This window comes from Bos taurus, chromosome 15, assembly GCF_002263795.3.
Source record: "Bos taurus isolate L1 Dominette 01449 registration number 42190680 breed Hereford chromosome 15, ARS-UCD2.0, whole genome shotgun sequence".
In the NCBI taxonomy this organism is placed as follows: Eukaryota; Metazoa; Chordata; class Mammalia; order Artiodactyla; family Bovidae; genus Bos; species Bos taurus.
The window spans coordinates 55,295,264-55,311,447 of record NC_037342.1 but is presented as its reverse complement, the minus strand read 5'-3'; the positions used below and the strand labels follow the sequence as shown (position 1 = coordinate 55,311,447).

Genomic DNA, 16,184 nt, shown 5'->3' with positions numbered 1-16,184 from the left:
GCATTCAACTTCTGCATTAGAAAGCATCGTATCCAATAATATAACTAAATTTCTAACTGGTTTCTGGGCTTAATTAGAAAATCTGCTGTAAATTGCTGAAATGATTAAAAGAAGTATTACAAATAAAACTATATGTGCTGTTTCAGCAAAAAATTTAAATACCTAGACGAAGTACATGGTTTCCTAGCAAAAAAACAAATTATCAAGAATAAACCATGGAGAAGAAGGATAAAAGAGAGCAAATAGCACTAGAAGTATGAGAGTCAGATTTATCATCATAAAAGTCACCTGAACTAGATGATTTAATAGCTAAATTCTCTAACAAACCTTTAAAGAATTAAAAATCCCCAAAATCATTTAATATGTTTCAGTTTATTATGATACTAATAGCTAACAAATATAGTATTAACTAATTTGAGCACTGTACTAAGCACTTCATATTAATTCACTTCATCTCCCAACAACCCAATGAGGTTATTATCATCATTTTACAAAGGAGGATCACAGAAAAAGATGAAAAGCGTCCCAATTCAATTTCAGGATCTCAGGAAAGATGATTACCTATCACATCTTCCTTCCCACCCCCTCAAAAAACAACAAATACTATATACCAATCTCACTTGTAGTAATGATCAAAAGAATAATCTATAACTAATTAGTAATACAATACCAAGACATCTGCATACCTTTTTGCAACTATAAATTAAAGAAAAACATATAACATTAATAAATATGAAAAGGCAATTCAAAAAATTCAGCATCTATTGCTTTAAAAAGTTAAATAGGAAGAACTATCAAAAAGATTTTCCAAAATTAACAGAGAATATTCTGAACAGTAAAATACTGATCATTTTTAATTAAAACAAGAATTGGACTAAACTGCCCGCTATTTCCATTACATTTCAACATTAATTTTAAAGTTCTAAAAGGTGTAGTAAATGCAGTAAAGACAAGAAGACAGTATAAATACTGCAAAAGAAGAGATAAATCTATCCTTCTATTGATAATGAGTATATGGCCAAGAAAATCAGAGATCTTTCCTTAAAAAACAAGAAAAACTAACTTGATACCATCACTGAGTATGATTTTTTAAAAATTAGTTTTTCCCTATAATAGAAATGAGTATACAAGAATGGAAATGGAAAACATTTTATTAAAGAATTGTGTCAAAACTATAGCATCTCTAAGAACAAACTTAATAGAAAGGCACATGACCATATGAAGAGAACTATAAAATCTTACCAAAGGATTGAAATAAAATTTGAACAAATATAAGACATATCATGTCTTGGATGGGAATACTAACATAAAAATGACTCCTTGAGACCTCATGGACTATACAGTCCATGGAATTCTCCAGGCCAGAATACTGGAGTGGGTAGCCTTTCCCTTCTCCAGAGGATCTTCCCAACCCAGGGATTGAACTCAAGTATCCCATATTGCAGGAGAATTCTTTGCCAGCTGAGCCACAAGGGAAGCCCAAGAATACTGGAGTAGGTAGCCTATACCTTCAGCAGATCATCCCGACCCAGGAATCGAACTGGGATCTCCTGCATTCTTCACCAACTGAGCTATCAGGGAAGCCCCCATAAAAAATGACAGCTCTCACCAAATATAAAAAGTCAATGAATATAAAAATTCCCGTTAGAATTCAAGAAAGTTTTTTTTTTTTTTTTAAGAATAGGATAAAATAACCTTAACCTTCATATGGAAGAATAAAGTTCTGAGAACAGCCAAAAATAGAATGGAAAAAGAAGAGTAGCAAGAGGGGTACTTGCCTTACTTGGTATTAGCATACCAAAAAACCACTGTAATTAATCTGAAATTGGCAAAGAACTACACAAAAGGATCAGAACAAAAAGGGAATCCAGAAATGAACCCCGGCTTATATGAGCTTTTAGTATATGACAAAGGTGGTATCTAAATTCAGTAAGAAAAGGAAGTTACTGGCACAACTGGATATTCATCTGTAAAGAAAATGAATTTCTATCTCAATATATGGAATATCTACACAATATATTTAAGAATAATTCCAAATTGTATTAGAGATTTAATTTTAAAAGTAAAATAATATAAACCTTAAAAGGAAACTTGAAAATGTACATAGAACTAAAAAGGAAGAGAGACTTCTGATAAGGCAACTATACTCCAATGTAAAAAATACCTGTTTTTTTTAAAAAAAGAGAGATACGTCTTAAACCAAGACAGAGTGCCCAAAAGACATCCAAGGAAAACCAAAATTATATGATATGACAAATATAAACATTTTGTATAAGGTATACTAACTCAAGATGTAACTGAGAGATTTGGAAAAAATACCAAGGACTTTTAAAATTATATGAAAAAACACAAGCAACTCAATTAAAAAGGCAGGTAAAATATTAAGAATAGGTAAATTCACAGAAGAATACTGAATGGCTAACAAATCCAGGATATTCACTTTCACTTGCAGCTCAGACTAAGCACTGGTACTGAACTCATAAAAATTAAAGTAACACTGAGGTGTTGTACTCATCAAATTAATAAAAATCACACAAAAAAAGATAATACCCATGGCCAGCAGGGCTTCAAGGTAAAGAGGAAAGTCATATACTATATGTCCTCTTTGGGGAAACAGTATGTTATTTTTTAAAATTAAAATTATACATGTCCTTTGACTTAGAAACTCTACTCCTGAAAATTTAATACACATAAATAGAAACATGACAAATATAAAAATATATACATATATAGATACTTACTCCAGTATTGCACATAATGGCAAAATGAACAAATAAAAAACCAGAGCCAAAGTAAAGATTAAATGTCTATCCATAGGGTGATGACTGAAAAATATAGTACACCTCACCATTGACTATTAAGAAATCATTAAAACAGTGAACTGAAGAGATCTGTACATGGAATGTTAAACAAGAAAACAAAAGGTAGAGTTAAGCATATAACATCCACTCCAATTTTGTCAAATAGTGATATCTATGACCTATACATAGATATCATAGGAAAAAATGTGAAATAGATACACGACAGATTGTTAATATGGGTACACAGGTGACTGGGGTCATGTCAACATGTGTTCTGTGTTTGGATGGTATCTTATTCAGTTCAGGCTATTGTAACAAATACCACAGACAGGGTAACTTATAAACAGAAGTTTACTTCTCACAGTTCTGGGGCTCAGAAGTCTATGATCAAGGCACCAGTTTGGTTGGTATCTGGTGAGAGCCTGCTTCCTGGCTCACAGTTATCTTTTCACTACATCACACAGAGAAAGGGACCGGGTCTCCCTAGGGCCTTTTTTATAAGGGTATTAATCCCATCTATGGGGGCTCTGCCTTCATGATCTAATCATCACCCCAAGGCCCCCACCTCAAAGTACCATCACACAGGGGATTAGGTTTCAATGTATCTGTTTGAGGTGGGGGTGGGGGACCACAAACATTCAGTCTACAACAGGTGGTTCTGGTAGTGAGGGAAAGAGTTTAAGGAAGAAGACAAGCCAAAAACTAAAAAGAAAGGGGGAAAAAAAACACTGCATCTAAAATTACTCCGGACTTTGTTTAAAATTCTATCAATATTTTTGTAAGTATATATGTGTCTGTGTGTGTATATATAGAAAGATGAATAAAAATAAAATGTGCTATTACACATAAATACCAATTTTGTTTAACTAAGACTTACATTAAATACCTAAACATTTTTTAATATCTAACTTTTTAATTTTAAATTTTTATTAAAAACCTTCCTAAATCTTGTCACATATCACTGCTCTCTTACACAGACTTTAACAAGGACTACTTTATATTCCACTGATGGTTTGGTATCAACAGAGTATAATGGAAGAATGCACATGCGCTCTTCATTCAAACCAGCTTTAACACTTACTTACCTTGTGGTGCTAGACACACACTGATCTAAGCCTCAGTGTCCTCATGTGTTAAATGGAGAGAGCATTAGTGAAAACTAACATGGGATGCTTAACAATTCTCATTATTAACTTCAGTCAGGAACTATAGTATGGAGCTGTACTTGGGTAAAGCTGCTCACACACAGAAAAGAGATGCTAGCTATGCCTTTTTTCACTTAGTCTGTCTCTCTTCACAGCTGGGCTATTTCTATTTCTCCCCGCCCTCCTTTTATATGAAGTAGTGACAGAGGGCTATTTACAAATCCAAACATAGTGAGTATAAAGATAGGACAGTAGCTAATATGATTTACCATTCAGTTATACTCCAGAAACAAAGAGTAAGGCACAAACAGATCACACTGTCAGATGTTGCTTCTCCTTGCTGTCAGTGTGTCTACCTTAACAGTAATCCTCTTAATTCCCCTCATTTATCAAAAATGAGCACACAGACACTGGGTCTAGTGTCTACCAAGAACAGAAAACTATACGAGTCTTAGGACATAAATTTTGTGACATCTTTTGCTTACAGTCAGGTTCTTAATTATATTCTCTACATTTGCATTTACCTCTTAGGGAAAGACATCATTAGGAGGGGAGAGAGGAGAAAACTCTCCCTGCAACCTAAAAGTTGGTCATCGCATTCAAAACTTAAAGATTATAAACAGTTACACCCTTACACATGTCATCCTCCCCGTTTTCTAAACATTACAGCAAGAATAGTTTATTTGATATGAGCATTCCCCTTCTATAACTGAAATTCTGTAGGAGAAAGTATTTTCTATCAAAGTGGGGGGTGGGGATATGGCAACAATTTACCAGATAAAGATCTTCCCCAAAGAATCTGCATAAGGAATAAGACCACAAGTCACAAAATCCTGAAATTGTTATGTTGAAGGCAGTGGCAGAAAGAAAAGAGGCAGCTGAATCTTTATGGACCTGACTGTATTTTCAACACTTGTTTGATAATGGTCGAGAAATTTTTTACAACTCTCATTTTACCAGGTACAAACCAGAAACAGGAACAACAGAACCCAGTTCCCTATAACCTGAAGAACAGTTTGAATTGATCAATTAAAACAGCATCTCTTATCTGCTAAATATACTTGATATGTAGCCGTCATAGGACTAATACAAGGATCAACAAAAAGAGGATTCTTTTCTAAAGGAGCTCTCAGTTTCCGGGTGCTAAGCAGAGAACAAATCAGACAATGAAGAATTAATTACAACAGCACGTGCTCAGTAAAGGCTAGCTACTACTTGCTACTAGCTCCTAGTGGCAGGAGGACTTGAAAGAAGAATATTAGTTCCTTTGGACTATTTAGAACCATGTCCTTTGAATACCAAATTAAGAAGGAAGGACTTTATCCTCTATGTGAGAGCTCAAAGATTTCTAAACCATATGAGTGACAAAACTGATATATCTTTGATCATTCTGGCAGCAATGTGGCAGATGAATTGTACTAAAACAGTGTGAAAAAATAAAGTAGTAAAACATGCTGGTTATGAACACAAACTCAGGAGCTAAACTAGGTTTAAATACAGACTAACATGAACCACCTGTATAACCTTGGATAAGCTACTCAACTGCTTTGTGCTTCAACTTCCTCATCTGTAAACAGGAATAAACATTTCTAACCACATGGGGTTGTTGTAAGAATTAAAAGAGTCAATTCATATAAATCACTTAACATAGTTCCTAACACAAAGGAAATGCTCAATAAATAAATCTATTAGGACTTTCCTGGTGGTCCAGTGGTTAAGAATCCACCTACCAACACGGGGGACATAGGTTTGATCCCTGATCCAGGAAGATCCTGCATGCCGTGGAGCAACTAAGCCCTTGTGATAGTTACTGGGCCTGCGTGCCTAGAGCCTGTGCTCCACAACAAGACAGGCCACCGCAACGAGAAGCCCGCACGCCACAACGAAGAGTAGCTCCCGATCACCGCAACTAGAGAAAGCCTGCACAACAAAGACCCAGCAGAGCCATAAATAAATAAATGATTTTAAAAAATAGTATCCATTAATTGCATGAAAGAAAAACTCAAAGTAGGAAGATCAGAGGTCAGGAAATAGTCCAGGAAAACAGAGGTGAGAACAAACAAGGGTATGCTCAGTGGTGTGCTGAGATGCTGATGATACTACTAGAGAAACCAGGGAAAACAAAAGGGAGAGAAAGATCAAGCCAATGTATGCAGATTAAGCCAGACATGTTACGGTTGAGGTTGCTACAGCACATGCAAGTCTACTCGTCCCTGGAAATTACAGAGCAGAAATCCAAAAGAAAACTTGAAACTAGAGACATAGTTTTAGAGCTATTAACATGTGGCTGTGGTGGTTGAAGTTGTGGTAATGTAAAAGAGTCCTTAGGGAGAAAGAGTAATGCAGGATCCACAGGACCAAGGGCTCCGGGATCACAACAAAATCCACAATAACTCCTACATAATGTCAGTAAGAGGGAGAGGAGAAAACACAGCCCCATGAAACGACCCCTCCCTTCAAGTAGTTTTCAGTGCCATCAGGGAGACAAGACATGCACATGTTAAACAATTTTTATCATGATTGTTAGAGGATTAACAAAAGTAATTCTAAAAACAGAGGTGGGAGGCATTAGAATGGCAAGAACAGAAAGGGAAATTATGCAGAAAATTGGAAAACCTAGCAGTAATAATATAAAGGGAACACGGGCATAGAGAAGAAAGCTAACTTCAAGGTGGAAGAAGTCAAGGGGGAAATGAAGACTATTATTTATTGCATGTCTACTATGTGCCAGTAACGGTCCTATGATCTTTTAATCTATTTAATCTGCTTTAATTCTCATAATATGTCTATGAGACCAAAATTACCCCCATTTTACAAGAACAGTTTGAGGCATACCAAAGTTAAGAAACTTGCCCAAAGTAACCTGGCGGTTTAGGACTAGAACCTAGATGAAGGACCAAAGCCCATGGTTCCTCCACCATACCTCCATTTATTAAACTGGTGAAAGGAGGACACGTCAAAAGAGAAGGAAAAAACAATGAAAACTATACTCAGAGAAAACAATTAGTCTCGCTTAGTTCAATACAATAGTTACCTTTCTGAGAAAGTATGAAAGGGAAAACAAAATGAAACAAAAACATTTTTAAACACTAACAATGATCTTTCAATTCCAAAGGACAGGTAGGATTACAGCCATCTGCTTGCTTCCAGTCTTGCCCCTCAGGTCTCTTCCATAATCATCATGGTTAGAATTCAAATCCACACTCCTGAGCATGCCACTCATCTCCAGGCAGCCTTTCAACAACTCCCCATCACCAACACAGTAAACAAGAAATAAAACATTTCAAAAATCAACAGATCCCAAAAGAGAAAGCTGTTTATAGACTCGTTAACCTAGAAGGAATAATAATAAAGAGAAGAAAAGTTAACTTCTAAATTAAAGGCTTGCTTATAATTTCTGGGCTCCAAAATCACTGCAGATGGTGACTGCAGCCATGAAATTAAAAGACGCTTACTCCTTGGAAGGAAAGTTATGACCAACCTAGATAGCATATTCAAAAGCAGAGACATTACTTTGCCAACAAAGGTTCGTCTAGTCAAGGCTATGGTTTTTCCTGGGGTCATGTATGGATGTGAGAGTTGGACTGTGAAGAAGGCTGAGCGCCGAAGAATTGATGCTTCTGAACTGTGGTGTTGGAGAAGACTCTTGAGAGTCCCTTGGACTGCAAGGAGATCCAACCAGTCCATTCTGAAGGAGATCAGCCCTGGGATTTCTTTGGAGGGAACGATGCTAAAGCTGAAACTCCAGTACTTTGGCCACCTCATGCGAACAGTTGACTCATTGGAAAAGACTCTGATGCTGGGAGGGATTGCGGGCAGGAGGAGAAGGGGACGACAGAGGATGAGATGGCTGGATGGCATCATTCACTCGATGGACATGAGTCTGGGTGAACTCCGGGAGTTGGTGATGGACAGGGAGGCCTGGCATGCTGCGGTTCATGGGGTCGCAAAGAGTTGGACACGACTGAGCGACTGATCTAATCTAATCTAATCTATAATTCGTAAGTTTACTTTTCTCATTTCAAAACTGTAAAATAAAGGAAATTTCAAATGCCAGTTAAAGAGCAACATTGACACCTTGTGGTGAACATCCTGAAGTATGAAATGTGATGAGTGAAGGGTCTCCTAATTAAATGTCTGCTTACATGAAAACTAATGCTTAATCCAGGGATTTCCAAGGGTTAGGAAGCAGAAATCAGTTACCATCACACATACTGAATGTAAATTTGGAAAGAGCTGTTCTTTCTTTGCAACACTGGAATTAGTCTAAATTCCTAACTGTTGGCAGAAGAGTACAACCTTAGGTCATTGTTTTCCTACAAAATATGGTACAACACATCCATCAGAAGGGGCTATAATGCTAGCTAGGGTCATAGATGCTCCAAAAGCAGCCTTTAGTCAAGATTTCCTATTTTTTTGTATGACATTTACAAATAAAAGGTGGGACATTATCAATTCATAGTAGCTACCAACACAAAAACACAGTGAGAGTTACTAACAGGAGACATGGGTTCTAACCCTGACTCCAAACAGCATTGAGAATTTTGTGGAGTAAGTCATATTAAAAAATTCAGACTCTGTATTTTCACATAAAATCACAGATCAAGAAGTAACAATTAAAAAAAAAAAAGAAATCATCAGGAAAGGAAAAGATATATTTTTAAAAATTACTCCATCCAGGAACAATGTTGCCTGAGTTGAGGAGGGGAAACAATGAACAAAATTGATTAGCACCACATTAACTTTCTCAGCAATCACTTTATATACAGCTCATGATAAGAACAGTGGGAAGAGAACTTTTAATCGAGCAGATACATGACAATTACTCTGAACTGTGAATTAGCAAAGAAAGTTCCATCTTACTCATTAACATTGACAAGTACAATTTAAAGTTTCTAGCTCCAGAGTAACTTTCCAGGTTCAGCCAATTTACTTGATAAACAGACATTAGATTTGGTTCAGAAAAAAGTATATCTGTGTTACCAGCTAAAAATGATTTACATAAAGGTGATGAGCAAGCAATTATTAACAAGGTTATTCAAACTGCTGACACACCTAAGGAATCTAGAAGGCACTCCAGAAGTGAAACTCCCCAGAGACATTTCATTGCAAGATCAGTGTTAATTAACTGAGCAACTACCAAACTAATTTTATGATTTTGCATTTATGGAGGGCTCTATGACTCTGTGACCCCATGGACTGTAGCCTACCAGGCTTCTCTGTCCATGGGATTTTCCAGGCAATAGTACTGGAGTGGATTGCCATTTCCTTCTCCAGGGGATCTTCCCGACCCAGGGATCGAACTCAGGTCTCCCGCATTGTAGACAGACACTTTACCGCCTGAGCCACCAGGGAAGCATTGTACCATTATGCTACATGCACCCGATAACCACCAGTCTAGGACAAGTCAGAGCATGAAAAGGGTTTGCAAATTTTGTTTGCCAGAAAACCTTCATACCAATCTCTAGTCTGGCTCTTACTTGGTGTGTGTCCCCTCGCTAAGTACTGATAAGTAATTGACTGCCCCTTGGCCTCAGCTTCTACATGGTAGACAAAAGCTGATCCCTGATGTGGGAGCACAGAAAACTTCTAGGAGAAAAAGGTAATAGATGTGAAATGCTTGTAAATTAAACAAATTGTAACACCACTGCTTCTATGTTTTAGAATATCAAAGAGGTTAAATGAATTAGGATAAATCAAGGATAATTAAAGTCACAGGCAAGTCAGTCAACACATTCTCCACTATACCAAGTTGATTCCCAAGATTCCACAGTCTTTCTTCAGCTCTTATTCTCCTGGATCATTATTGTACAGAGCCTTCAGGAAAGGAAAGTGAAGTTGCTCAGTCGTGTCTGACTCTTTGCAACCGCACAGACTGTAGCCTACCAAGCTCCTCCATCCATGGGATTTTCCAGGCTAGAGTACTGCAGTGGGTTGCCATTTCCTTTTCCAGGGGATCTTCCCGACCCAGGGATCGAACCCTGGTCTCCTGCACTGCAGGCAGACGCTTTACCCTCTAAGCCACCAGGGCCTTCAATACCCCTTAAATCTCTGTTTTCTTAGATTCTATGATACTACCTTTCCCAAATTCTCTTCTTCTCACTGACTCGGTATTTCTTTTGCATTTAACTTTACTGATTTCTCTAATAACATAATAAAATCTCATACTTCAAAAATATCTTTAAATATAATAGTATCTATAACTCTCATTTTATTGAGGAAAACAGGCCAAGAAATATTAGTGGCTTACTCACAATTCAAACTATTTCTGTGCATCCCTCTTTTCAATACTTAAAACTCAATGTAATCCAAACTGAATAGGCTCAAAAATAAGAGTTACATATTTTGACACAACTTGTTTTCTATCGCTACCATGCAACTACTAAATTCTGTCCATTCTGGTACATATCCTAAGAAGTCAAAGTATCCCTCAGGTAAAAATCAAAGGACAAATGTGTGTGGTTACTTTAGTTGAAATCATTGTCTCTTAAGAGCAATTTACATAGTCCATATGACCAAACTCTCTATCATTCTGTATAACAAGATTCAAGATTTGCAAAGGAAAGGCTCATTTAATAACGTTTACAAAATAAACAACCATCCAATTGGACAAGGGTCCAATCATCTTTCTGGACTCTTCCTCCAGCAGATATATAGAGGATGTCTAATGGTCTGAAATTTATGATGTGTTATATAAACATTAGGAAAAGACTGCCAAAATCGAGTTTCAATGAACCATCTGTCTGAGTAGGGTGAACATAGGTTGAGTGTCACTGTTAACTTTATTTTAAACTGCATTTATTTTGGTAGCCTGCCTCCTGGGAAAATGTCCTTGATGATCTACCACACTGAAAATTAAAACCAAATTTAAAAATCATACAAAATTAAGCCCAGACATTAGGAAAATACAGAGCTGAAGCAGTTAAGCCTAGCAGGTCAAAACTCTAAGCTATGTCTAGGGCTATTGGACAGCTTTTGTAAGTAATGGCATCATTGGTAAAATTTTGATAAGTCTAAATTTATACCTCTGGTTTCTGCTCTTTATAGTGCAGAAGACCGGACACAGCTCATGTCCCTACTTTAAGATCACTAGCTTCCAATCATTCTCTTCCACTGTCCACAGGAAAAAAATGGCATTTGAAAGGCTTTGTAAAAGAGATAAACTTAAATAACTGTAGCTACAAAATTTATGAACCTCTCACTAAAAAATGCTGTTTGAGTAACAGCTTCCAAAGCTCCCATACATTTCCTTACACTGAAATGTCACAAACTCAGAATGAGGAAGATTCTTTAGAAAATGCAAGAGGACTCTAAGAAGTTTCTTACCGCAGCAAAGAGAAGACATCATAAGAATTGCGAACACAGTTCTGATCCACCTGAAGAAGAATATTCTTCTGAGCATTTGAATAACCCTAAAAGATATTGATCAACAAATTAATCAAAGTAAAACAAAATATGCGTCCAAATTAATCATGATGTTTGTCTTTTTTAAATTATGATTTAATAATAACTCAGTAGATTCAAATCATTAAGAAATTAGAAAAAAATTAAGAAACACTTTCACATAATTGAAGTTTAACATTTTAGGCAAGTGAATTTAAAATAAATTTCCTCTAATATTTTCCCACAGAAACAATGTTTCACATTATAAATTTTGGTGAACTTCCCAGCGAAACCCCAGAAGTCTTTTTAACATATTATGTGCCTGAAGAAGAGTATTAACAATAATATTTCAAGTATGCCTAGCCAACATATGTAATGTTTTTATGGGAGAAAAGGCATTCCAAGTTTTAATTAGGAATACCTGAAACAAATATTTCCACTCAGTAGTGTTAAGGTGTTGGGAGCAAGGATGGTTTCTACAGCGAACACAGCACAATTTCTTAAGAAGAACAGAACAGCTATCTGGCATTTCAGAAAAGCAAAGTAAATAGTAGTTAAGAAAAGAGGACTCTGGACCCAGATGACCTGGATTACAATTTAAGCCCTTAACACACCAGTTCTGTAACCTTGAGCAAGGCACCTAACTTCTTTCAATTTAACGTTGGTTTCTCATCTATAACATGGAGATGATAATACTATCTACCTCACAAATTGTCATGGGAATTAAAAGAGCTAATATTTGTAAAATCAAAGGTATGTATAAGCACTGTATAAATGCTTGCTATAATGCTAATAGAAGCATTTTCCAAAAATTACATTGCTGCAGATATTAAAAGGTTATTAAGAGAATATTATGAAGAACTTCATGCTAACAAATTTGAGAACTTAGATTAATTAGACAAATTCCTTGAAAAACTACAACATGCCAAAATTGATGAATAATAGCTGAGTAATAACTCTATAACTATTTTTAAGTGAATAAGTAATTGAAAAATCTTTCCACAAAAATAGTCTTGGTCCAGGTTGCTTCACTGAATTATATCAAATGTTTAAGAAATGTCATCAATTTAGTACAAACTCCTAAAACAGAGTAGAAAGGAACAATTTCCAACTACATTACTGACACTAAACCTTCTCTCTCTCTCTCTCTCTCTCACACACACACACACACACACACAGATAATTATAAGTCAATATCCTCATGATTACAGACACAAAAATCCCTAGCAAAACATTAGAAAGTTGAACCAGAAATACATTGTAAGGATAAAACAATAACACTTCATTTTGACTGAATTTATTTTAAGAATGCAAGAGTGGTTTAGTATTTAATATCAATCAATTAGCAAATAAATGAAGCAATCATTATAAATCTACCTTTATGGGCACACAATAATAAAGATGTAACATGATGATAAAAATGGGGGAAAAGAGCCCATAGAGAAGAAAAGTTTTATATAATACTAAAACTAATATTAACTTTAGCTAAACTTACAAATTAAAATGTTAACTATAATCCTTGGGGCAGCCACTAAGAAAATAACTAAAAGATGAATAGTGAAAGAAATGAGAAAGGACTCAAATGTTACATGAGAAAATAACTAATACAAAAGAAGGTAATAATGGAAGAAATGAGGAACAAAAAGAAATAAAACAAATCAAAGAATGGCAGAAGTCCTTGCGCCTGTAATTACAGTAAGTGTTAATGAATTAAATTACACTACAATTAAAAGGCAGAGATTGGCAAAATGGATTTTCTTTTTAATGATCCACAATATGCTATCTACAAGAGATGCACTTGAGAATCAAAAACACAAATAGGTTGAAAATGGAAGGATGGAAAGATATTCTATGTAAGTAGTAACCAAAAGAGAGCTGGCATGTATAAACTAATATCAGACAAATAGACAGTAAAACAAAACAGGTGACCAAAACAGACATTATGCCGTTTTAAAAGGCTCAAGAAGATATAAATGATTATAAACATATATGGACTTAACAACATATAACAAAACATACGAAGTCAAAACCATAAAAACTAAAATGAGAAACAGCAGAAGTCAACATCCCACTTTTACCAATGGACAGCACAACCATAAAAAAGAGAAAAGAAGGAAACAAAAAACATCAACAATACCATAAATCAACCAGACCTAACAGATGTATACAGCATGTTCCACTCAACAACCACCATACAAATATTCTCAAATGCACACAGAATATTCTCTAGGATAGACCATATGTTGTCATCAAAAAAATCTCAATAGATTTCTAAACACTGAAATCACACAAAATATCTCTTCTGATCATAATGGAATGAAACTAAAAATCAGTAACAAAAGGAAATTTGGAAAATTCACAAACTACGAAGTAAACATACTCTTAAATGGCCAGTGGGTCAAAGAACAAATCATAGGCAAATTATTAAATGCTACATTACATAAAAATACAACATATCAAAACTTAGGATACAGTGAAAAAAGTGCTCAGAGTGAAAAATGCAGCTGTAAATATTTACATTAAAAAGAAGAAAAAGGAGAGAGTTTGAATCAGTAATGTAATCTTCCACCTTAAGGAACAATAAAAAGAAACCTAAACCCAAAGTAAGAAGGAAGCAAATAATAAAGATTAGGGCAGAGATCCTGGTGGCTCAGATGGTAAAGAGCCTGTCTGCAACATGGGAGATCCAGATTCAACCCCCGGGTCGGGAAGATCCCCTGGAGAAGAGAATGGCAGCCCACTCCAGTATTCTTGCCTGGATAATTCCACGGACAGAGGAGCCTGGAGGGCTACAGTCCATGGGGTCACAGAGTCGGACACGACTGAGCAACTAACCCTTTCCATGAAATACAGAATAAAAAACAATAGAGAAAAATCAATAAAACTAACTTAGTTCCCTGAAAGAGCCAATAAAACTGACAAACATTAAGCCAGACCAACCAAGAAAAGAGGAGAGAACGCTCCAATCACTAAAATCAGGAATGAAAGTGAGAACATTACCATTAATCTTACAAAGACAGGAAATATTAATTATAGAAGAATACTATAAGAACCTCTTGATGAAAGTGAAAGAAGAGAGTGTAAAGGTTGGCTTAAAACTCAACATTCAAAAAACTAAGATCATGGCATCCAGTCCCATCACTTTATGGCAAATAGATGGGAAAACAATGGAAACAGTGAGAAACTTTATTTTCTTGGGCTCCGAAATCATTGCAGATGGTGACTGCAGCCATGAAATTAAAAGGTGCTTGCTCCTTCGAAGAAAAGCTATGATCAGTGTAGACAAACATTACTTTGCCAACAATGGTCCATCTAGTCAAAGCTATGGTTTTTCCAGTAGCCATATATGGATGTGAGTGTTGGACTGTAAAGAAACCTGAGAGCTAAAGAATCGATGCTTTTGAACTGCGATATTGGTGAAGACTTCTGAGTCTCTTGGACTGCAAGGAGATCCAACCAGTCCATCCTAAAGGAAATCAGTCCTGAATATTCACTGGAAGGACTGATGCTGAAGCTGAAACTCCAATACTTTGGCCACCTGACGTGAAGAACTGACTCATTGGAAAAGACCCTGATGCTGGGAAAGATTGAAGACAGGCAGAGAAGGGTACGACAGAGGATGAGATGGTTGGATGGCATCACCAACGCATCACCGACTCGATGGACATGAGTTTGAGCAAGCCCCTGGAGTTGGTGATGACAGGGAAGCCTGGTGTGCTACAGTCCATAGGGTTGCAAAGAGTTGGACATGACTGAGCTACTGAACCGAACTGATGAACAACTGTATGCCAACAAATCACGGAACCTAGATAAAATGAAAATTCCTAGAAGAAGAGAAACTCCCAAAAGCGATTCAGGAAAAAACAGAAAATCTGGACCGATCTACAAGTTGTCAAAGAGTTTAGCTAGGCTACTCCATAGTACCACCGCCTTGGCATCCATTTTGTGTGGCCAAGCAGCCGTTAGGGACCTTACACCAACACTAGGCCCCTCTTCAGGGAAGTGCATGCCCTAGATTGCAGGCTGCAGTTACACGCAAACGTAGATCCTGTTAATACTTGTGATCAAAAGTCTCCCCTGCTTCCCAGGACCTGTATGCTCTACATGCCCCTTAGATAAAAATCCCCATGGAGCTTACCAAAACCCTGCTCTTTTGGTTTGAACTGAACAATCCAGCCCAAGCCCAGGAACCCCAAAGCACTCTACACGCAGACTCTAATGAAGACATGTGTCCCAGATCCTCCATTTCTCTGTCTGCACTCTGCCTTGACCTCCCCATGTGGCCACTTCAAAGCCTTCTCTATAATTCCTCCAGAATCTATGAGTAACAAACGTCTCTATTTCAATTTCTCTTGTGGTTTTCTGTGCTCCACTCAACAAACATTAATTTAACAAAGTTATAACAAAACTAAAGAAGTTAAATCAGTAATCATAAAACTCCCAGCAAAGAAAAGCCCAGAACTGCATAATTTGGCAAAAACTACCAATCATTTAAAGAGAAAAATAACACCAATCCTTCTCAAAGTCTTCCAAAAAATGAAAGAGGAGGAAATACTTCTTAACTCATTCTATGAGACCAGTATTACCCTGATCCTAAGCCAGATAATAACATCACAAGAAAATTATAGACCAATATCCCTTATATTATAATATATATAACATATATACACACATTATAGAGAAAAGAATCCTTAACAAAATACCCTTGAACAAAGAGAGGGTGGGGGCAATGACCCCTACATGGTTAAAAATCCACATATAACTTTACAGTCGGTTCTCTGTATCCACAGTTCCATATGCATTGCTCTGCATCCATGGATTTGACCAACTGTACATTATGTAGTACTGTGGTTCA

General features: G+C 36.4%; 1 protein-coding gene across 5 annotated transcripts in view; it reads right to left on the bottom strand.

The window, feature by feature from the left end:
• UVRAG (UV radiation resistance associated) overlaps positions 1-16,184 on the bottom strand; it is a 328,758-nt gene that overhangs the window by 229,344 nt on the left and 83,230 nt on the right. For all 5 annotated transcript variants that reach the window (XM_015474813.3, XM_059874961.1, NM_001193026.1 and 2 more), the window contains one exon: positions 11,273-11,358. In XM_015474813.3, coding sequence (XP_015330299.1) covers positions 11,273-11,358 — 86 coding nt within the window. The remainder of the gene's footprint in view (positions 1-11,272; positions 11,359-16,184) is intronic.